This window comes from Pelodiscus sinensis, chromosome 5 (assembly GCF_052426305.1).
Source record: "Pelodiscus sinensis isolate ZL-2025 chromosome 5, ASM5242630v1, whole genome shotgun sequence".
In the NCBI taxonomy this organism is placed as follows: Eukaryota; Metazoa; Chordata; order Testudines; family Trionychidae; genus Pelodiscus; species Pelodiscus sinensis.
The window spans coordinates 61,894,936-61,918,952 of NC_143056.1; the positions used below are offsets into that span (position 1 = coordinate 61,894,936).

At 49.6% G+C, this 24,017-nt stretch overlaps 1 protein-coding gene across 2 annotated transcripts in view; it reads right to left on the reverse strand.

Annotated features, from left to right (window-relative positions):
• CCDC9B (coiled-coil domain containing 9B) overlaps nt 1–23,792 on the reverse strand; it is a 112,246-nt gene extending 88,454 nt beyond the window's left edge. Inside the window, exons 1-2 of one of the 2 annotated variants that reach the window (XM_014576325.3) lie at nt 23,561–23,792; nt 1,747–1,860 (exon numbers count right to left, since the gene is read on the reverse strand). In XM_014576325.3, coding sequence (XP_014431811.3) covers nt 1,747–1,860; nt 23,561–23,572 — 126 coding nt within the window. In that variant the 5' untranslated portion in view covers nt 23,573–23,792. The remainder of the gene's footprint in view (nt 1–1,746; nt 1,861–23,560) is intronic. The other variant, XM_075927087.2, reaches the window with a different exon arrangement.
• Nucleotides 23,793–24,017: the final 225 nt, after the last annotated feature.

Here is a 24,017-nt window from a genome sequence, read left to right on the forward strand (position 1 = left end):
CTTGACTTGCCTGTTTCTTGTCAAGGTGCCCCCAGCTCAGCTTGTTCTCCAAGAAAGTGGTACCAGAGTGCTGTTTCTTGAGTGCATGTGCTCCCTGGTCATCTGTTACTAGCCCCAGTCTTTTAGACTGGGAACTGGGCACAGGACAAGGAACAAGCACGTGATTTATAGGATCCTGTCTCTCTGGGTATGTGTACGCTGCCCAGGGAGCATGCTCCTCAGCTCAAGTAGACTGATGAGCCAGCTCAGTAAAACAGCAGCGTAGCAGGGCTGTTTGCTGCCAGGGTACGTCAGCAGAGAGGGTCCAGGCAGTTTTGTACTCAGCTAGCCCGAGCTGCCATTTGTACTACCCGACTACACTGCTGTTTTTAGTGCACTAGCATGGGCATCTCTTCACCCAAGCTGGGACCCTCAGAGGAAAGGTACCCTCAGGCAGGAGCAGCAGAGAGGAAAGTTCCAGGCTTGGAGAATGGCCTGGGAGGAGCTCACCCCACGGACCAGGTGGATAGCCTGGGAGGGAGACCTACGTCTGTGGAGAGACGGTAATGCAGGAGGAATTGTAGGGCTTTCCATAGCAGCCAAGCAGAGAGGCTGATGAATTACAAAACTGAGGGGGATGAGCTGCAGAGAATCCTGCTCTAGGAAAAGAGATAGTGTGAACTAAGCAGAGGGCTTATGGAGCCTGGAGGATTCTGTGAGACCTGGCTCCAGGGGAAGAGAGAGGGAACTGTTTACATTTAATGGGTTACTTGCATAAGTTCTGAGGCCAAGGGCACAGAAATGATTATGTCCAGTCTGTGAATCCTTTGCTGCTCAGGGGAGGAACTACTTTTATGAATGGCACAGTGCCTAATGAACATGTACCTAGGATAGAAATGTTACTTGAACCATATGGGAAGTAAAAGGGAGCATCTTCTGGGAGAGGGGAACTGAGGCATGGAGGCCTATTCCACAAGCAAAGTGACGGAGGCTAGAGAGAGTTATATGACTGTCAGCTCCTTCCCCTGACCATGTGTGACATGTAAGTCTTCCCATAGCCTTTCGTTATGCTCCCTGCTGTGAACAGAATGGGGAGTCCATGCAGGCTTTATATGGAAAGGAGATAAAGCGTGGATGTCTTCTAAGTAGAGGCTTATTTTTCTTCTTGGATAAATATTCCCTGTGTTGAAAGTCTTAATAAGAAGCATTGCTCACCAAGGCAGCAGCCTCCTCTTCTTGACTGAAAACATTCTCCCAGATGGTCAGCAACCAAGGTCCAAATAGTTTTCAAATGTAACCAGACCCAAACCCAAGTGGGTTTTAGTTCAGCCCATTGCTAAACCAGAAGCTAAATATTAAACTTTGGGGTGGCAATGTAAACCCAATTCCAATAAAGGGCCAAATCCTCAACTGCTGCACATTGGCAAAGCTCCTCTGCAGTCAATGGATCTAGGCTCATTCATGGCACCTGAAGATCCGATCTAATGAACGTATGCATACTTCTAAATGTTGTCTTCCTAAACATATGCCCTTGGATGGTCATGCCCAACTCTTCTGAAGTCAATTGCCATTAAGCAGCCACACTCAAGGGCAGAACCTGAACACTTTCTTATGTGATGGATCTTATCTAGGTAGATTCCGCGTCCCTGGCAGAATAACAGGACTTATTAAAATGGGCAAAATTCAGCAGACACATTGGTTAGTGGAGATAGCTCCAACATGAGGCTGAAGATGATAAAATCCAGGCAGGTAGTGCAGCAACCTTACCTGGTATCTTCGTATGAGAGCTTCGTTCTTCTTCCTCAAAGCCAGGATCTTTTTATCCAGCTCAACATCTTTCTGCTCTTTCTTCCGCAGCACAGCATCATCCACCGTAGTAGCCTGATGATACAAGAACAAGAGTTTTTCTGAATCCACCTACAGTCCACAATGCACATGCCCCTCACTCTACCTGGGGGCAGTGAGCGGCAAGGGATCATAGTGGGGAGAAAATAATCTTGGTCCTATACTAAGCTCTAGCAACAACTAAGCTCTGTCTACTTGAAACTCCAAAACGAGAGGCTACTCACAGTAGGCTGAATTCACCATAAAGAGTCATCCCTTTCTTTTCTTATATGCTTTGATCAGCAACTAAGTAATTAACTGTGTTGACATTTAAATAGTCATTGTTAGGTTTCAGTATTAACACCCTATTCAGTTGAATGGAGGAGGTCACAACTCTTTAAATTATTGTGTCAGTCTCTCCCTGGCAGGCTCCCCCTTCTGTTCACATTTTGGTTATCTTGGCAACCCCAGCGTTTACAGATACACACTTTTAAAATTCTGGAGTACAAGAGAGCAACCTCAGGAACAAAGAACAGCTAGTCCAATTTGACTGTAAGGGGTACACACCAGTTCAGCACACTGGTACATTTTTCTAGACTCTGCTCCAATCTGTCTTTGAGTGAAGCAGCCAGATGAAATTGCTAAGATTTCTGAAGTGCTATGTGTGTGTTTGAGTTTTAAAAAGATAAGTTTTATAATGCTTTATCAGTCACCGCCGTATCTGAATCACGTCATCTTCAATGCTGTGCTCTGCTCACGCACACAACCAAATAACAAGGGCTGGGTGGCAATGGGAAGGGAAAGGAATGTGTTGGGTATGTGGGCACTGCAAGCTTGAGTGTACAATGCCGCCACTTTAAAAAATGGGTTGATGCCAAGTCAATAAAGTCTAGATTCAGTCTACGCCCTTTTATCATATTCTGTAGATCTGCCTTATAAATCATCTGATATGTTATCTGAATTCTATAATGTGTAACAGTAATAAACAAACTACAGAATTAGAAAAGTCTTATGGGAAACTATCGCCAACCTCTCAATAACATCCGCTAGGTGTTAGTCTAGGGACAGCATTTTACAACTGCTGCTCTATAATAAAAGAAAGGCAGGTTATAGCAGAGACCAAGACTCACCATTACTTATGCCTCGAGGTGACGAAGGTTTCATATTAACATATTTACTTCAGAGAAGGTAAAGAAATAAACTCCTACTTCCTGTGGTCACAACTTCTCTGTTCCTTATCCCATGACATAGAAAGGGTCTTGGGAACTACAGACCACAATGTGGCTGGTTTTCTCAGCCTGTAAGATGCAAATCTCTGCCTTGGCGTGCTATTAGCCAGGGGTGGGCAAGATTTGGCCCATGGGCTGGATTCAGCCTGTCAAGCTGTTTGATCCAGCCCGTGGCCCATCCTCAGCCCCAGGCCAAACCAGACCTGGAGGCAGGGAAGTGCACAAAGTCTCCTCCCCCCACCAGGGACAGGCAGCACCAGAGGAAACTGCCAGCTGTTTAAAACAGCTGGCAGATCCCTCTGGGCACCGCATGCCTCTGGTTGTGCAGGGTGGGGTGGGAGACCTCCTGTCATCCCCCACAATTTTACTGCAGCAAGTGAAGGGAGTATGGATTGGACAAATGGACTGTAAGATGGATAGAAAGCTGGCTAGACTGTTGGACCCAACAGGTAGTGATTAATGACTAGACATCTGGTTGGTGTCAGTTTCTAGCGGAGTGCCCCAAGGATCGGTTCTAGGACCAGTTTTGTTCAAAATCTTTATTAATGACTTGGATGAGGGGATGGATTGCACCCTCAGCAAGTTTGCAGATGACACTAAGCTAGGGGGAGAGGTAGATATGTTAGAGGGCAGGGATAGAGTCCAGAGTGACCTAGACAGATTAGAGGATTGGGCCAAAAGAAATCTGATGAGGTCAACAAGGACAAATGTAGAGTCCTGCACTTGGGACGGAAGAATCCCAAGTACTGTTGTAGGCTGGGGACCGAATGGCTAAGTAACAGTTCAGCAGAAAAGGACCTGGGGATTACAGAGGATGAGAAGCTGGATATGAGTCAACAGTGTGCCCTTGTAGCCAACATTAGGTTGCATTAGGAGAATTGCCAGCAGATCTAGAGAAGTGATTATTCCCCTTTACTCAGCTCTGGAGAAGCCACATCTGGCGTATTACATCCAGTTCTGGGTCTCCCACTAAAGAAAGGAGGTGGACGCATTGGAGAGGGTCCAGCGGGGGGCAACCAAAATGATTAGGGAGCTGGAACATATGACCTATGAGGAGAGGCTGAGAGATTTGGGGTTATTTAGTCTGCAGAAGAGCAGAATGAGGGGGGATTTGATAGCAGTCTTCAACTTCCTGAAGGGAGGTTCCAAAGAGGATGGAGAGAGGCTGTTCTCAGTAGTGACATATGACAGAACAAGGAGCAATGGTCTCAAATTACAGTGGGGGAGGTCTAGGTTAGATACAGTGAAACCTTTGTTATCCGGCACTGTTAACCAGAAAACTTTGTTACCCAGCATTGCCCCCAGCCATAATACTGTCACATCTACAGGTGCACTGGCCTGGCTTGGTTTACCATAATTGGCTTAACATTTTTTTATTTAAGAAGTACTAATCATCTTTAACTCAAAATAGAAATGTGAGACCAACTGCCTCACACTACAAAACTACCAATATTTAAACTGTAAGTTTTACTATTATTGTCCATTGGTTTTTCCTAGGTTGATGGGACCCTCAGATAACCGGAATTTTTAGATAACCGGAATGCCCTAATCCCTGAGCATGCCGGATAACACAGGTCTTACTGTATCAGGAAAAACTATTTGACTAGGAGGGTGGTGAAACACTGGAATGGGTTACCTAGAGAAGTGGTGGAATCTCCATCCCTAGAGGTGTTTAAGTCTCGGCTTGACAAAGCCCTGGCTGTGTTGAGTTAGTTGGGATTAGTCCTGCCTAGGGCAGGGGGCTGGACTTGATGATCCCCTGAGGTCTCTTCCAGCCCCAGGATTCTATGAAATGCTCCACCTGGCATGCAGTGCCTAGATGGAACCGCCCCTACTGCCCGAGGCCTGTGACCATTACCAGCATTGGTGAAGTGGTCCCCCTACAAAAATTACTGCCCACCCCTGCTATTAGCCCTGAGTTTAAGAGTAGCCTATAGAATTATAGCAGTTATCACCAGGTTGAGACACAGCTCCTTCACTACCACTAAAACATGTTAGTTCTGGCAGTGCTGCCCCTCAGAATCATGCTAGTTTAGCTCTGTGTTGAAACTGCTTTCTGAGAGTCACTTTTAGGCATATCCCCTTGAGAGGACCCTCCAAAAGCTTGAGGCATTTGGCATCAGCACAAAATCTCACAGAAATAAAAGTAGCACATAGGGGGGAAATCTGATCTAAAGCTAGTTTGCTTTATAGCTACTAGTGACACCTCTCTGACTAACAGCCACAGAAATATTTGAGTTTGAAATACCCAGGTTCCTTGGAAACAGATTCAACTACCACATAGGTTGACTCAGGGCTGTATCCTTCAGATGCAAATGAGTTCTGTACATTTTACTGTGCAGGAGTCCTTCAAAGAATACTTTCAAACTTTAGGTCCTGTGTGACGGGGAAACAGATCCCCACACTCGCGCCAGCTGGCCGGCGGGACGCAGCAGCTCTGGGAGCACCGCTGCTGCCTCGGGTGAGGGTGAGCGGCACACCGGCGGTGCAGGTGCGGTAAGATCCGGGCCGCAAGCAGCGGACCCTAAAACCCAGGAAAAGGCGGCCGGCGCGCTTGGCGTGCAGGGGCGGGACGCCAGCCAGGACACCCAAAAGGAAGGCGGCCGGGAGGAGACGGGGGAAGGAGAGCAGGGACTGGCTGTGCTCTCACCTCCCACAGGTGGAGAGCTGGAGGGGCAGTGAGCGCCTGGGACGGCAGACACCAAAGAGGAGCGGGCTGGCCGAGCCCGAGCCAGGGCATTGGTGGCCCGAGGAACAGAGCGGGGAACAGCCGAGCCAACGGGCTGGCTGAGACTGTAAAGCAGCCGCCGTGCAGCAGCGGGAACACAGAGGGAGAGAGATCGAGGGCAGGGGTCAGCGGGGCTGTACTGAGCTGGATCCTGCTACACTGGTGGAGAATGTGAGTTCCTAGGGGGCAAGATGAAAAAAAAGAGGGAAAAAAAACTCCTAAAGAGGGAAAATACAGGGGATAGGGTTAGGCACGATAGGAAGGGGTGATGGAAGTGTGGAAGCTGCTGGAATGGCTGGCGGAGAACCAGCAACAGCAACAACAATAGCAGACTCAGTTGCTTCAGCAGCTGACTGAGCAGCAACAGCTGGTGCAGGAGTTGGTGGAGCACCAGCAGAAGCAGCAGGAACAATGGGCCAAACAGGGGGCTGGCGGGCCAGCCGCCCCCAGGGAGGCGAGGCTCGGGAGGGTCGACCTTGGCGGTACCCCTACGGCTGGTGAAAATGACAGCGGGTGACGACCCCGAAGCCTTCTTGATCACATTTGAACAGGTCGCCACCGCCGCACAATGGCCGGAGGAGCACTGGGCAACCCTACTTTACGGGGCCAGCACAATGGGCCTATAGGGGGCTAGGAGCCCGGGATGCCTTGCATTACCGCAAGATTAAAGAGGCTATCTTAGATCAGGCAGGCATTACCCTGGAGTCCCACAGGCAGAAGTTCCGCTCCAAGAAATACCTGCCAGGGAAGCGGCCAAGAGCAGTGGTGCAGAGGCTAAGGGAAGCTGCCACGCACTGGCTAGACCCGGAGCGCAGGACAGCCACGCAAGTGGTAGACATGATTGTGTTAGACCAATTTTTGCAGATTTTGCCACCTGACAGCCAGACCTGTGTGCGACAACATCAGCCCATGACCCTCGGTGAGGCCTTCTCGATCCTCGAGAACTACATGGCCACGGAGCGGGAAGAAGACAGCGCAAAGGGTCCCAAAGCCTTGGTAAGGAGCCCCACCGCTTCCGGGAGAGCGAGGTCCACAAGGGGCCGGGGGACCTGGGCTGCCCCGCCCATACCCTGGGGGCAATGGGGCGAAGGGACGAGATAAGGAAACCTGTCGAGCCCTGAGGACACGACCACCGGGCCAGTGGAGGAGGCCCCCTCCCCTGACCTCCGGAACCGGCAAAGCGGGGAGCCTGCAGGCAGGAGGGCCACTTTTGCCGCGACTGTCCCTTCATGGACTGCTCATATGGACAGGCAGGGGTGACACCACGAAGGCCACAGAGGCAGGACCCGCCGCGGATCACAGTCCAGGTAAGCCTGGATGGGCAGCCAGCCTGGGAGCTGATGGACTCCAGCTGCAACCAAACCCTGTTTAGGGAGAAGCTGGGGCCGCAGAGGGGTGCCGGGGGCCCACCCGTGGCCGTGCAATGTGTCCACGGGGAGGTGAGACGCTACCCCATGCAGTGGGTGCACATAGGCGAGGGACACCTGAGGGCCCAGTGCTGGGTGGCGGTGGCCCCGAAGGTGGCATACCCGGTGATTCTGGGGTGGGACTGGCCGGGGTTCCAGCGACTGGTCGCCCAGTGAGGACAAGAGCGAGGGGAAGCGCCGGATGGGGTGACCCAGAGCCAGGGGACCGGGCATGGACCCATGGAGGCCCAGGCTGCAGAGACTAAGCTCACAGCGGAGCGTAGGAGAGAAGTGGGCAAGGGGACAGACTTCCTACGCGAACAAAGGGAGGAAGCCTTGCTCAAGCATGCGTGGGAGCAAGTTGATGAGAACCCAGGCGCCGGGACAATGAGACCGGAGAGGCCACGGTTCGAGGTAAGAGCCGACTGGTTGTATCGCATCCTCACCTGGCTGGGGGAGATGGGAGAAACCCAGCAGTTGCTGGTGCTGGCACGCTTCCGGTGGCAGGTACTGGACCTGGCCCATGCCAACCCCTGGGCTGGCCATCTAGGGGTAGGAAAGACCTTACAGAGACTACTGCAGAGTTTCTATTGGCCTGGGGTGTACAAGGAGGTCAAAGACTTCTGTGAGTCCTGCCCAGACTGCCAGCGGGCGGGACGAAGGAGGGTGCCCAAAGAGCCCTTGGTCCTCCTCCCGGTGGTGGACACACCCTTCGAGAGGGTAGCCATGGACCTGGTGGGGCCTTTGGACCGGTCAAAAAGAGTCAACCAGTACATTTTAGTCCTGATAGACTATGCCACCCGTTACCCAGAGGCCGTACCGCTCCGTAGCACTAAGGCTCCGGTCCTAGCAGCAGAAATGGTGAAGGTCTTTGAGAGGGTAGGGATACCCCATGAGATTCTGACAGACCAAGAGACAAATGTGTCAGGGTGAGTAATGACTGAGCTTTGTAAGTTGTTGGGGGTGAAAAAGCTCCGGACCTCGGTTTACCACCCCCAAAGAGATGGGCTGGTGGAGTGCTTAAACCGCACCTTAAAATCAATGTTGAGGAAATTCATGGGGCTGGACCCCAGAGAATGGGACCTTTTTCTGCCAGCCCTCTTGTTTGCTATCAGGGAAGTCCCCCAGGACTCGACCAGCTTCTCACCCTTGGAATTACTATATGGGAGACAGCCGCGGGGCATACTCGACCTCCTGAAGGAGGACTGGGAAGAGCAAGATTCCCGTGTAAAAGGGACAATCCTTTACATACTTGACCTGCGGAAGAAGCTGAAAACTGCGGGGGAACTGGTGAGGGATAACCTGTTGTGGGCCCAGGGGTGACAGGCCCGGTGCTACAACCGGGGGTCCCGTAGCCACACTTTCGCCCCAGGAGACAGGGTGCTGCTGCTCCTACCCATGACGGAATCAAAATTAATGGCCAGGTGGCAGGGCCCCTACGAGGTCCTTCGCCAGGTGGGCCCCGTGGACTACGAGATCTGGTTGACAGATAAGCGGAGGTGCACCCAACTCTACCACGTGAACCTGTTGAAAAAATGGAATGAGCGAGAAAGCATGTTGGTGACCACCCAACCCTCGGAGCCCGAGCTGGGACTCTGGGGAGGGGACCTAATAATGGCGAATGGAATAGGCCGTACTGCTCCATAGCACTAAGGAAGTACGCTGACAGGCCCCCAGAAGGAGGAAGGTCCGAGCGCTCCTCTAAGAATTCACAGCCGTGATGTCGATCCAACCCAGCCGGACCCTGATGGCCAGTCATCATATCCAGACTACTCCAGGGATGAAGGTGAGGGAACACCTCTGGCCTCTATCGAGGAAATTGTGGGCGACCGTACGTGAGGAGATCTGCAATATGCTCCGGATGGGGGTGATACGGGAATCCCGGAGCAGATGGCGCAGCCACAGCTGGACAAGGTCAAGGCAGTACGCGAATACCGAACACCGACGACAAAAGAACAAGTGCGGCAGTTCCTGGGGCTGGTCAGCTATTACAGACGGGTCATACCCCACTTCGTCAGAATAGCGACTCCACTAACGGAGCTGATGAAGAATGGGCACCCCCAGAAAGTACATTGGACAGAGCAGTGCGAAGGCGCTTTTCAGCAGCTAAAACGGCATCTCACCAACGCCCCACTCCTCATGCAGCCAGATTTTTCAAAGACCTTTACAGTCCAGACAGACGCCTCAAACGTAGGACGACGCCTGGTCCCCAAACACGACAGCACCCTGCACTTCTGCATAGACTTTCGGAAGGTTAATGCCATCTCCAAGTTCGACACATACCCTATGCTGCAAGTGGAGGAGCTCCTGGAACAGCTGGGGGACGCATGGTACTTGTCCACGCTCGATCTTACAAAGGGATACTGGCAAATCCCACTCACACCAGCCTCCCAGAAGAAGACAGCCTTTGCCATCCCCTTTGGCCAATACCATTTTTTGACCATGCCTTTCGGGTTGAATGGAGCTGCAGCCACCTTCCAGTGGCTGATGGATCACCTCTTGAGTGACCACCAAGGGTATGCGGCCGCCTACATCGATGATGTGGTCATCTATAGCACCTCTTAGGTAGACCACTTGCGACACATCTGAGCCATGCTGCAAGCCTTGGAGGGGGCCCAGTTGACAGCAAACCTGGGAAATGTGCCTTCAGGAAGACCAAAGTCACCTACCTGGGATACGTTGTGGGGCAAGGCCAGTTGAAGCCACAGCTGGACAAGGTCAAGGCAGTACGCGAATACCAAACACCAACGACAAAAGAACAAGTGCGGCAGTTCCTGAGGCTGGTCAGCTATTACAGACGGGTCATACCCCACTTCGGCAGAATAGCGACCCCACTAACGGAGCTGATGAAGAATGGGCACCCCCAGAAAGTACATTGGACAGAGCAGTGCGAAGGCGCTTTTCAGCAGCTAAAACGGCATCTCACCAACGCCCCACTCCTCATGCAGCCAGATTTTTCAAAGACCTTTACAGTCCAGACAGACGCCTCAAACGTAGGCCTAGGGGCAGTATTGGCCCAAGGGCAGGGAGACGGAGAGCGCCCAATTCTGTATATAAGCCGCAAGCTGCTACCCCGCGAACAAGCCTATTCCACCATAGAGAAGGAGGCAGTAGCAGTCAGATAGGCGGTGGAGGCCCTCAGATACTATCTGTTGGGGAACCCATTTTTGCTGGTCACCGACCATGCGCCCGTGAAGTGGATGCATAACATGCGGGAGGCAAACCTCCGCATAATGAGGTGGTACCTGTTTATGCAGCAATATAAATTTAGCATAGTGCATAAAGCAGGGAGAGCTCACACCAACGCGGATTTCCTGTCGCGGTGCGTGGAGCAGACAGGAGAAAGGGAGGCTAGCAGGAGCCAAAGGGGGGAGGTGTGTGACGGGGAAACAGATCCCTGCACTCACACCAGCTGGCCGGCGGGACGCAGAAGCTCCGAGAGAGCCACTGCCGCCTCGGCCGAGGGAGAGTGGCGTGCCGGCAGCGCAGGCGCGGTAGGGTCCGGGCTGCAAGCGGCGGACCCAAGGACCCAGGAAAGGGCGGCCAGCGCGCTCAGCGTGTGGGGGCGGGACGCCGGCCAGGACACCCAAAAGGGAGGCGGCCGGGAGGAGACGGGAGAAGGAGAGCAGGAACTGGCTGTACTCTCACCTCCCACAGGTGGAGAGCTGGAGGGGCAGCGAGTGCCCGGGACGGCAGACACCAGAGAGGAGCGGGCTGGCCGAGCCCAAGCCAGGGCATTGACAGCCCGAGGAACAGAGCAGGGAACGGCCGAGCCAACAGGCCAGCCGAGACTGTAAAGCAGCCGCCGTGCAGCAGCGGGGACACAGAGGAAGAGAGACCGAGGGCAGGGGTCAGTGGGGATGGACTGAGCTGCACTCCACTACATCCTGTCTGTTCTAAATAGACATTACCAGTCCCATGATAATTAAGAGTCAGGGTTTATCTTAGGGTATGTCTACACTACCACCCGGCACGAACTAGGTAGTTCAGACTAGGCTTCCTATTTCGAACTACCGTTACTCCTCGTGAAGGCGCCTAGTCCGAACTACCTAGTTCATGCCACGTGTAGCCGTGCGGCACGGAGTCCGAACTAGCGGACATTTGAAAATGGCGGCGCCCGGCAAGATTCAAATGAAGCCCGGGAATTTCAAAGCCCGGGCTTCATTTGCAACTCCGGTTGACTACATTACCACCCTAGTTCAAACTAGGGTGGTAGTGTAGACATACCCTTAGTGTCCTTAGTAAAAAATGGCCTCTTCTTTCACCCATCACTGTTGTTCAGTAGTGTATGCTCTGGTTGGTTGCTGCCCTTCTAAACACAGAACATTGGAACATAAAAGCAGATGGGCTCAATTCAGAAATTGCCACAACTTCAGGGCCATGCAGTAGCATCTTGTAGGTGCTAGACTCTGCTCTGATGCACACTGTCCAATTTCTCTCATTTCACTTTCTAGACAGAAATTTGCCCAACCCAAGGAGGTGTCATAGGGAGCCAGAACCTGCTAGGACAGGTCATACAGAGGGATAGAACGAGATGACTGTTGGCATGTTGTGGGAAAGGAGCTATGGAGCATGTTGGGCATCAGGAAAGGAGAAGCAGTGGGAGGAGGCAGAGGGGGATGAGATAGCTGTACCATACCAAACTGATCTCAGACAGAAAAAAGATTTGGATTCAGATCTGAGAATAGGTAATGCTCATGTTGGATGTATATATATATATACAGGGGCGACCCGTGTCTATAGGCCGACTCGGCCATTATCTAGGGCGCCGCCTTCAACGGGGAGCCCAGGGTGCCCAATGATAACGTCACTCCATTGACGGATGTGCAGGCACGGGCGCCGATCTATATACACACACACACACACACACACACTCACACACACACACAGAGTGCTTTTTTTGTGATGGTACTGCCTGGTACGCAGTACCGACACCTACAGATGCAGTACCAGCATCTCCAGCCAGAGCTTAACAACTTTTCCTCTGGAGCACTGGCACCACTTTTTTTTAACAAAAAAAGTACTATTTAGTTAGTTAGTTAGTTAGTTAGTTAGTTAGTTAGTTAGTTATTCATTTATATAGTCATGGCTGTATGTGAGCAACTGCTGAGAGCAGGTTGGCTGCTATACATCCTGCCCATACAGTGACTGACTGCCAATTTCTAATTACATTTCTGTGTACAGTGCTTTGAGAGACTGGTAGCATGCAAGACGCTATGTAAATATAAACCATTCTCTACCATGTGGTCTCTCAGATTTCTATAACACCTATCAATAGCTTTTTTATAAACAGCTATATGAACAGAAAAAAGCTGGAGACTATGGGCAGCTGTAAAGAAACAATATAAATAATCCTCTCTCCACAACTTGTGACTTAGCAGATGCAGTCTCCAATGCCTTAGAAAATTTTAGGCAAAGAATTAGTCCCAAAAAAGCAAACAAAAAGAGACAACAAACCCCTACAGCATTTACTGAAAAGTCTAAGGGTATGTCTACACTACAGCATTATTTAGAAATAGCTTATTTCGAATTAACGCGTCTACACACAAAATGCATCGAAATAGCGTTTTGCCATTTTGAAATAGTGCGTCCACACTGAGTGGATGCTGAATCGCATTTAAGGCCAGCCGGAACCAGATCCGGCAGGGCATCAGGTCAGGAGTTACTTTGTGTGGCTGCTGCCTGAGGCTATCTGAGGCCTGTGCTTAAAGGGACCCCCCCGAACAGCCGTTCTCAGGTTTCCCTGCTTGCTTGCCTACCTCGATGAGGGACAGCAAAGCATTTTGTCTCTGTGTGCTCTGGTTGCCCTCACTCGGGACACCACAGCACTCTGCAACACGGAGCCAGAGTTGCCCCTGGGTACTCTGGTGCTTCTTGTGGATGCGTTGCTGCGAGCCTGGCTGCACTTTCTGCAGGCTGCCATCCAGGAGGTCCATCGGGGGGATTGTCAGTATCCAGGAGGCCCTGCGGGAGAGCTTCCACCCTGAGGAGCCCTAAAAGCTTCCTTGTCTGCCCCACTGGGGGGCTTCTGCCTCATTCCTCCCTCACATCCTTCCACTTACCCCTCCCTAACCCCCCTTCCTAATGTCAGATAAAACACGTGTATTTTCATGAACACAAACTCTCTTTATTTAACAAAACGGGGGGGGGGGGGAATGAAACTCTGGTGAGACTGGGGAAAGGAGGTGGGAGAGGGAAGAAGAGAGGGTGGGAGAGGGGAGGAGGAAACCTGGGAGGAAGGAGCTGGAAGGGGGAAGCAAGGGGGAAAATGGGGAGGGGAAGCTCAGGGCTCAGCGTTGGGGGTCTCGCTGGACTAACTTGATTTTCATGAAAGCCTGCTCCTGGGTTCGCATGTGGCATTTGGTGGCCAGGCTGGCAGCTATCCTGCCATAGACAGCTGCGTTCCTCCATCTAGTGTGGAGATCATGGACGTTGGGGGTATCCCCCCCAAACCTGAATAAGGGCCATGATCTCCACCCTGGACCAGGAAGGCGCCCACCTTCTCTGGGCCCTGGCAGGCTCCTGGGAGCTGGCAGACTGCTCCTGGGGAGTGGTGGAGGGCTGGCTGCCAGTGGCTTGCTGGCTCATGTTTTGGGGCCACTGGGTCAGGGGCAGTGACTGCTGGCTCTGGGCCGGCAGGCTTGGAGCTGGCACAGGCGCTGTGGCCAGAGTTAACCCCTTTAAGGGCTCCAGGGAGGAGGGAAGGAGAGGAGTGTTCTTGGTTGAGGCTGGAGTGGCCACCAGGGCACCCTGGGAAGGCTGGAGGCCCCCTATTTCGATGTAAGTGTCTACACAGAACTTATTTCAAAATAGCTATTTTGAATTTGATGTTATTCCTTGCGGAATGAGGTTTACCAAATTCAAAATAAGTGCTCCACTATTTTGAATTAATTTCAAAATAGCGGTTTGGCTGCGTAGACGCTACTAAAGTTATTTAGAAATAACGGCTGTCATTTCGAAATAACTTTTCTGTGTAGACATACCTTAATATAACATGATGTAGTGGGTTGGAGTGGCCACCCACTCACCCTGAGGAGGAAGTGCCCCTCCCTGAGGAGCCCCTCCAGAGCTCACCTGGAGAACTCACTTGGGAGGAAGTCAGGGGGCAGGCCCAGGGATATAAAAGGACTTCCTGCAAGGCCAGTCGGAGCCCTGCCAGAGCCAGAGCCAGAGCCAGAGCCAGAGCCACTGCCACTGCCACTCACACTCTCTCCCCAGCCAGCAAGGGAGCCAGAGGCTCCCGCTTCCCTGACCACTGAGGAGCCAAAAGCCTCCCCGCTCTGGCCGGAGGAGGAGTCAGAGCCAGAGCTAGTGAAGTTGGACAATCTTTGGGAGGATTACCATGTGGGCCTGCTGTTGTGGCCAGAGGATCCTGCTCCTGGCCACTCGGAAGACTTCCCAGGGAACCAGGTACCGAAGGGGAGAACTGGAGCCAGCCCAGGGGTCACTGACCTTGGTCTGGCTGGGGCCAGTGGGTTGCGGAGTGGATCCCCCACTGACCCCGGTGCAACAGGTAAGTGAATTTTGGCCCGGATCCTGGCTGACCTGGCAGTTGATTACCAGCTGCTATTAGGGCCCTGGGCCGGGGTGTGGTGGTGAAGGGAGGGCCCGCGCCTCCCCTACCACCTCTTGATTGGGTGGCAGTCTCCCCTCTGGCAGCGTGCAGCCACAGGCAAAGGGCTGGAACCTTTCCTGAGTAAGGAGACAGACTATGTACCTGGGTGTACTGATTGTGACCTGGTGGGTTTGTCCTGGGAGAAGCCCTTTCCCTGCCCTAGGGCTGGGCTACTGACTGTTAACTGTTGAGCCCCTGCCTTGTGTTAGGGCTGGGCTACTCATTGTCTGTTTATAAACTGCTTGCTTATTGCAGCCCCTGCCCGGGATTAGAGCTGGGCTACTGACTGCTTAGGGGCTTGTAGTGGGTTGGAGTGGCCATCCACTGACCCTGAGGGGTGCCCCCTTCATTCCCTGAGGGGCACCCCAATGGGTTACACATGCCAGTAGCAAATTCTAGACTAGCAATATACCAACAAATGTGTAGCTAAAGCCTGAGATGAAAAATCCCTCATGCCATTCTCACCACACACGTACACACAATTACACTTTGTTTTTAGCTGTCAGCACTGGCTGATTTGGTTTTTAAGTGAGGCCAGGCGATTTTCTTGTCTACATACATACTGCAGGAACACTAGACTCCCATACCAACCTCCCAACTACCCTTAGGCCTGTAAAAGGCCCTTAGAGAAAGGCACCAGACATGCAAATACATTTAATAGAGATAGCCAAATTAGCGTGTTTCAGCAAAAACAACAAGGAATTCGATGGCACAACGAAGACTAACAATTATGTTAGACATTTTCACAGTACCATTGCTTTGTGAGTATGCTAGGAGGGAGATGTGGTGGTCACACGTCCAAATTCCTTCAGTTCTTCAAAGGCAAATTGGGGTCCATTGTCAGTGAATACAATGGCTAGAATGACATCTCAGAAAGTAGGTCTTCAGTTTGTCAATCACTGTCTGAACAGGCAACAACTAAGGGCACTGACCTCCCACAAAGCTGAACAGTTGTCCACTGTAAATACTGCTTTTCCTTGAAGGTAAGTCCACTCTCTTACTTCAGGAGCTGCCCAACCTGGAAAAATATGTCTCTTTCTGCTAGTGATTATCACATGACCAGCAAGTGTCATACTCCTCTAGCAAAGATCAGAATTGTGTATTCATTTTCAGTCAGTAAATACAGTCTTGAGCCCATATAAGGGAGCTGTCAATTACCAAAGGTGAGGCATGTATTTTTTTTTAATTACATCCTTACATAACAAGGTGGACAACTAGTCTCTGCCCTTAAAATATGATTTTTACAAACTCATCTCATATTTAATTTGAAAATATGCTTCTGCTCCTGTTGGTAGGTAGCTTTTGTCTTCTCATCATCTACTTTCTCCTGACTCCACGAGGAGTACAGCTAGTTCAGATTAGGAAGCCTAATCCGAACTAGCTACTCCGTGACGCGTGTAGCCGCGCGGCACGGGGTTCGAACTGCCGGCATTTAAAAATGGCGCCGGCCGGCTTCATGCAAAGGAAGCCCGGGAAATTCAAATCCCGGGCTTCATTTGCAAGTGCGGTATGCCTACATTACCCTCCTAGTTCGAATTAGGAGGGTAGTGTAGACATACTCTTACTGCCTTGATCTTGTTGGGATCTGCTTTTAGTCCCATTGCTGAGATCAGATGTGAAAGGTATGTCAGCTCATGCTGTTGTGAGTCACAATTTTTATGTTGTGGTTCCTCTATTGCTATAGAAAAGCTTGTCTTCTACCAGAATTTTGTTTAGCTTCTGTATCATTGCCCACTTCACCACAATGTGAATATCATCTGCAGTTATTTTCACCACAGGTCAGGGACTTGCCTGGGGCTGGGCTTTTACCCATTATCATGTGAAGTCATCTGTAGCAACCAAATGGTGATGCGAAGGCCATCAGCATACTGGACTCTTTGGCCAGGTGTACGTGCCAAAACCTTTTCCTCACATCACAGACTGGGATTCTGAGACAAAGATTCTGGCCTCGGAAAGTTCTGGAAAGATGTCATCAACTGTGAGCATGGCATCTTTTCAATGCCTTGTTCAGTGGCTTTGGGTATATGGAGATGTTAGATTTACCTAGTGGCTTCTTTGCCACAGCATATTGCTTACTCAGGCCATACAGGCCTGTGCAGGTGCTATGATACCCCTGTTCAACAGACTTTTGAACTCCTTGCAAAATAGATAACAGTGTCATTGGCACTTTCCTTTGTCGTAAGCACGCCACTGTGGGGTCTGCTTCCAGTCACAGCTTTCCTTCCAGGCATCTGTTGCCTTTGAAAACATTCCCATATGCTTTTGAAACTCTTTCCATGGGTAAATTACTGTGAGGTCACTGTGACACACTGGCAGCACATCCAGACCAGTGAGGGGATGTTTCACTGCTTCCCATGTAACCTTGTGAGCTGTTAGGCCAGTGTTTCTTAAACTTTTTAAAACAGAGGAACACCAAACAATAATTTTTTTTATGAGGAACACCAAGGATTTTTTTGTTGAGCAAAAAAAAAAGGGGGTCGGGGGAAAGTAATTGAGGGAAAAAAAGGGTCAGGGGAAAGTTAGGAAAGTTATTGAGAAAAAAATGTTGCCTGCCCCTTTAAAGGAGGCCATTTTGAATTCTGTTGTTTTCCACAGCACACCTCCAACTGCCTCGCGGCAAACCAGTGTATCACGGAACAGAGTTTAAGAAATACTGCATTAGGCTCTGCAGCTTTGGCTCAGACCCCTGACACTAGCAGCCTGCTCACAGCAAAAATGTCTCTCCCTCACCTTCCTCCAACCTGTTATTTTCTTGCAGAGGGACCACAATAACACTTCCCGTCTCACATCTTTCCATAGCCATATCCTCTGCAGTATCCAGTTCCTCTTACTGGACACTCACAGAGATAATACCAAGTTCACTGTTTCAGAGCCAGTACACACAACAGCTTGTTAGCTCAGCTGGGACGATTCGTTCCCCCACAGTACACAGCACTTAGACAGTTTGAAATAAACCTATGAATAAATTTAACAACAAAGTACAGATTTAAGTGCTTTCAAGAAAAAGCGGAAGGGATATGAAAGGATTACAAACAAAAACACAACAAAAATAACCCACTTTCTAGTGTTTATGACTTAATTCCAGCAAGATGTACCTTTGCCTGACCTAGTTTCCTACTCAGACCAAGTTATCCGCCTATTTTAGCAAGTACACCCATCTTTCCTAGATACAAAGTGCTGGCTTCTTTGTTTTCTTAGGCAATAAATCCCCACACTTTTCCAGGAGTTCCTTACATCTCCAAAATGTATCTTTGTCTTCTAAATCAGAAAACCCCTCCCGGGAGCTCAGCTTTCAGTGTCCACATTGAGCCTATGCCATGTTAATTTTATAGTCTTCTGTTATTTACAAAGTAAGTGATCTTCCTGTAACATCTGATACAAATGAATAGTTCATTGTCACTGCTCCTGGTTATACTTGGTGTGATTTGGAATTGAGCCAAAGAGGTGTTTGCTTTCCTCCTTTGGGGGGAAAAATATTTTGCCTCCTCTGTTCATTTACAGACTCCAAAACATAATATCAGAGAGAATCTGTAATTTCACACACAGTGCTCTAACGGTACATACATTTCACAGTGATAGTAATGATCAGTGTTGTTAATTTTCAAATGATATTACATAACACCTTTTATGTGGATATCATGACATGAATGGTGAGATGTACTGAGCTAGTCAGACCATCTAAGATTTATTGTTACATACCAGAAAACACCTTGCCATTTTGCAGTGTGGTTCTCTGATGCTCAGAGACATTTTCCTATGGCCTTCATTATGATCTCATTGTACATCATTAGATTCTGCTTGCCCTCTGTAATGTGTGTGTTTGAGTCCAATTCACCCTAGAAGGATACAATCTTTTTCTGTAACCATATTGGAAGGCTTAAAGCCTAAGACTTTCATCTGCAGCCAGACTGAAAGAGCAACACCCATTAGCTTTGAAGCAGGAAGTCACATACATACAATAGAGTAATCCCAGGCTGTCAAGAAGGAGACCCTGTCCTAATGATGCCCACTATCACCAGATAAAGAAACAGATCTCAAGATAGGTAAAGAAAACTTAATTTGATAGCATTTCATCTGGCAAGAAACTCCACATCAATAGTTGGGGCTTGAAGTCCTCATTCTTTAATTATGGTCCTCATTTCCTATTGTTTGCTCATATGACCTCTGTCTGGTTTTTTAATTGTATCTGTCTGCTGCATAATTAATTTTGCTAACTGCACATCATCTAAGGTGGTGGGATATGATTGGCTAGGTAATTCTGTTACAGTGTATTACAATTAGTTAGCAAAGGTTAGTAATATAAGGTATAGCTAAGCAGAACACGAGTTTCACTATATACACTGGGGTCCAAGCAGGAGACCAGCAAAAAAGGAAGAAAGGAAAAGAAGGAACAGAAAGTATAAGAAAAAGGAAAGAATTCACCTCAAAGCAGTGGTGAAAATAACAACATTTCTTACAGGTACTGTTCTATTGCAGCCCGGGTCTCTGCCAGCTTTTTAAATAGCTCTCTGTGGGCTTTTGCTGCAGCTCAGCCAGCTCCTGCTGGAGCTGCGCACCAGGACACACCTGATTACTTTCACTTCTGCCACTAAGATATAGCCTAATATCAGAGCTGTCAAGAATCCTCTGTATGACCATGATATGCAGCAATCAGAATCCAGACAAGACTGACCTTGCCTGGCCAACAGGAGGGCTGTGTCTAGACTGGCAAGTTTTTCCGCAAAAGCAGCTGCTTTTGTGGAAAAACTTGCCAGCTGGCTACACTGGCCGCTTGAATTTCCGCAAGAACACTGACTTCCTACTGTCTGAAATCAGTGCTTCTTGCGGAAATACTATGCTGCTCCCGTTTGGGCAAAAGTCCTTTTGCACAGAGCTTTTGTGCAAAAGGGCCAGTGTAGACAGCTCAGATTTGTTTTGCACAAAAAAGCCCCGATCGCAAAAATGGCGATCAGGGCTTTTTTGTGCAAAAGTGCGTCTAGATTGGCACGGACGCTTTTCCGCAAAAAGTGCTTTTGTGGAAAAGCGTCCATGCCAATCTAGATGCTCTTTTCTGCAAATGCTTTTAACGGAAAACTTTTCCATTAAAAGCATTTGCGGAAAAATCATGCCAGTCTAGACGTAGCCGAGAAGTTTGCCTGCCTTCATCAGGATTGATGAGCATGGCATTGTATGTTTAGCATGTGTAGTCTGCCTGTTTGATACTTGTTAATAAATAGAGAGTAAGGATATTACAGTCTAAGGCTCTTTCACTGATAAAAGTTCCTGCAAACCTGCAAAAAGTTACACCCTGAGCCCTAGAAATTAGGAAAGGGTGCACATTTAAATTAACAGGGTTAGCAAAGTGGTTTGCTAAGATACACCTCCTAATCTTTTTAAACATATTTTCATTCATGACTTTAGTGACTATGAACTCCACTAATAGTCATATTTTTCAATGGTGCTGTAACAGTCCTTCATAAAGGCCCACAATTTGCAAGCCAGTCTTGCAAAATCTCTTAATGGGCTCATAATGCGGTGCTCTCACCTCTGAGAGAACCTTTTATCTCCACGCATGTGCCTGCACTCTCTCTTTCTGAATTGTTCTTATCAGCTTCTTGTAACCTGAACACTCTAATTCACATTTTTCCCCCTTCCTTTCTCTCCCCTCCCTTTTCCCTTATTTATTCTTGGATCTAGACTTTTAATGCTCCAGTCATCTGAAGAAGTGGGTTATACTCACGAAAGCTCATTGGTTTTTTTAAGATTTTCCCACTCTGGAGTAGGTCTTCTATGACACAGTTCCCCGGCCAAGTCCCACAGTCTGTATGTGTGATAAAAATCCAACTTCTTCTACTACATCTAACAGGGCCCTATCTCAACTCCCTCGAAGGTCCCTTGATCCTAAATCCTACCTCTGGTCTCACTCCTCAATCAGTCCAGCGGGGCCTATCGCAGTACCCTAGTTTGAGCTGTCTCAGCTGCTCCAGCACTCTCTCACATTGTCCCTGTTCTTCAAGCAGTCCCAGCCTTGGTGTGGAGTCACGTTCCCTAACGCTCTCTCCCTGGAGGCTCTTCACTTCCCTGAGATTTTCTGGCCACAGCTCTTCAGATGGACCGCTCAAAGAATTCAGTTCCCCTCATGCCACTTTCCCAGTGGCTGGTGGGGGGACCCAGGCCCTCGTTTTACTCCAGATCCTAGCCCAAGGACCTTACAGATTGCAGCCATTTGCCATGTCCTTTAAATAAACTGTCACTGTTATAATTCCCTGGGTTACTTCCCTGTGACACTGGCACATTTTTTACCATTACCTCAGAGTCTTATCCTGATAAGAGTCCAGCAGCCAGTTCACAGCACCATCCAGCAGCAATTGGTGACAGGGGAGGGAGAGGGTGCATTGGCCATGTGGTCCCCCCATGCACACCTGGGGAAGAACCAGGACAACCCATTTCCACTCCAGACCCTGCACCTCCCTACCCCTGCTCTGCCCCTTTGTTTTCCCCCACCCCACCCTTGCTTTACTCCCAGGAGACTGACAGGGCTGTGGGGTTGGCACCATTGGTCTGCACAGTGCACTCCTCCCCTCCCCCATACTTATCACCAGCTGTGGGGAAGTCACAGGTTGTGCAGCACTGCTCTCTGGCCACACTGCTCCAGGGGAAGGATGGGACCATTCCAGCGCCCCCCGGAAGCAGCACTGCATCCGCTTCCAGGGCTGCTGGCAGGTGCAGGGGGGCACAGCCCCGCAGCCCTGTTTGTCCCCCTGTGAGCTGGCACCATGCTCTTACTCCTGCACTTGTCAGCAGCTTCAGGGAGGCCATGGGCAGGGTGGCTTCAGCCTCACTGCTCCAGGGAAGGGGAGGGGCAAGGTCACCCTTCTCCCCAGAAGTAGAAGTGATGCCCCCAGCTCTAGCACGAAACTGAACTTGCACTAGCCTTGCAGCTCATCTTATACTAGTCTGCTGGGCCCTAATTACATAGCCACTCTAGGTAGTGGGAGGACCTCTCTACTGCCCTTTTGTGGGGCAGGATGTGGCAGGGCCACAAAGCCTCGAAAAGGGGACTTCAGGGCCTAGTCCACACCATCTCAGGGCCATTTTTAATTGTTTTTATTTTTGCAGGTGAATGAAATACTCTTTCTTCATTATCATCAATCATCCAGTGGCAGGTGAGCAGATTTTGTACTCAGGAAGGTACATTTTATGACAATTTTGCAAGACTGATTTAATCTGAATTCAATTGTCAGATTAACAGACTGTTCTGAGTGTGCTGAGTTGGCAGAGTACGTGTTTGCAGAAGGGTAGGCGTGTTGTCCTTTTCAGGGTGGGATCAGAGTATTGTGTGTGGAAATATACACCTTTAATTTTTAAATTCATGTACATGGAGAATGGCAGAGCCACATTCCAGTAAAACCATTGCAAAGCCAGAGGGTTTTTTTTAAGGACGCAAGTTAGAAATGCAAAAGACCTGTTAGGTCATCTAATTCGTCCCCTGTTAGTGCAAGATTGTTCCCTATTGTGTATTTATCAGTGTTTTATCCAGTTTGAAATGAATATTGCAACGAGGCTTCCCCCCTTTCTCTAGGGAGATTATTCCAGTCTGATAGATGTTCCCACTAGAAGGTTTGCTGCTATTCAGCCTCTTTTTGGGTGGTCGTGGGCTTAGTTTAATCAAAATACTTGGGGAAAGCAAATGGAAATCCATACTCACCCCACTCAGAAAAACATAGCAACCAAACAAAAACAGCTTGTCCACAGAAACGCAGAGCAGCATTTTGAGCCCTGACACTGATTCTCTGGGGAGCTCTGATTGTACGTCCAAGCGTGGTCAGCGTTTTTTTACTAGCTGCTGCTCTGAGCCGGTTGATCACAAGGGTATGTGCCCATTCCTGAGCTGCTGGAAAGAATGCTGGCTGCACTGCCACTTAGGATGAAAAGTGGCTACACTTCACCCTACCCAGAATAAAGCTATTCTGGGGAACCAAGGCACCCGTATGTCAGTGACTATAGCAGGTAAATGGCTTTGGCAGAACAAATGTGCAATGTGCTATGAATCAGAAAGCAAAGCCTGATGCCGCAAAGACAGAGCGAGCGCCATACAGAAAGACGCCCTTGTATTAAAAATTTAAATGTAACAAAAGGCGGGGGAAGCAAGAAGTAATGTGGTTCAATTATATGGCGATGTCTCATTCTGTCCCCCCACTCTTAACATTCCCCCCCGCCATTGTGCAGCCCATCAGTGCTTGAGAGCACCCCTGGTGTCAGGAATCACCTTTCTGTTTGCATCTTTCCCTGCAGACGTTCACAGTCAGCTGTTTCTGAAGTGAGAGACTTCAGACAGAGAGAAGGTGGGGGAAGGGAAAACGAGAGAGGGGCAGGGCCCTAAATTAGCATTTCTTTATGAAATCCAATGCACAAGCTCATTATGTTCTTTGCTTCTTATCAGACAGCTGTAACTGAAAGCCCCCCTCTCTCACCGCACAACTCCCAGTTCCAGGATGAGTAACGCCAAGTGTTACCTGCCTTTATAGGATTTTTCCTCCCAATGCTCCCCACCCTCCTGGATAAGAACATCATCCTGAGCCAGCAATAGCAAAGTGCCCCCGTGATCGGTACATGAAATCCGGCATATGAAATCTCCTCCCCGCCCTCGCACGCCTCTTAGATACACAGCTGCCGGCAACAAACAACCCCCCAAAACAACAACAAAAAGAGAGTGAGCGCAAATCACTTCTTGGCTTTTTAAAAAAAGAGAAATGAATCCCCCCCATCCCCTCCCAGTAACAACAAAGGCAGCACTCACAGATCGCTGCATTTTGGACTTGGGCGTTGAAGGCTGGTGGATTCCAAAGCAGAGCTAAAAGAGGAGAGCCATCAGACGGCCTTTCTCAGCACTGGTTGCACAGCATACAAGATCATGTTTTGATTACAAAAGCCTTGTCTGGGCTCCCAGCCAAGAGCACGGGCTGCCTAATATACCAAGCACAGACAGGGTATTTGAAAGCCTGTGTTCTCCTCTCAATCTCTCTCTCTTTTTTAAAAGAAACACTCCCCTTTCCGCCCCCCCTCCATGACTTCCTTTAACTCGCTGATGCCAGAACCCCACATGGGAAAGTGTAAACCGTGTCGAACAGTGAAAAATGGATTTGCAAACAAATAGCCTGACTTCACTCCACGGCTGTTCACCGTGGTCATGTTATTTGGTTTGCATGGCTATTTGGATGACAGGTATTAATGAAAATGTTCTTGGATCCTGACTA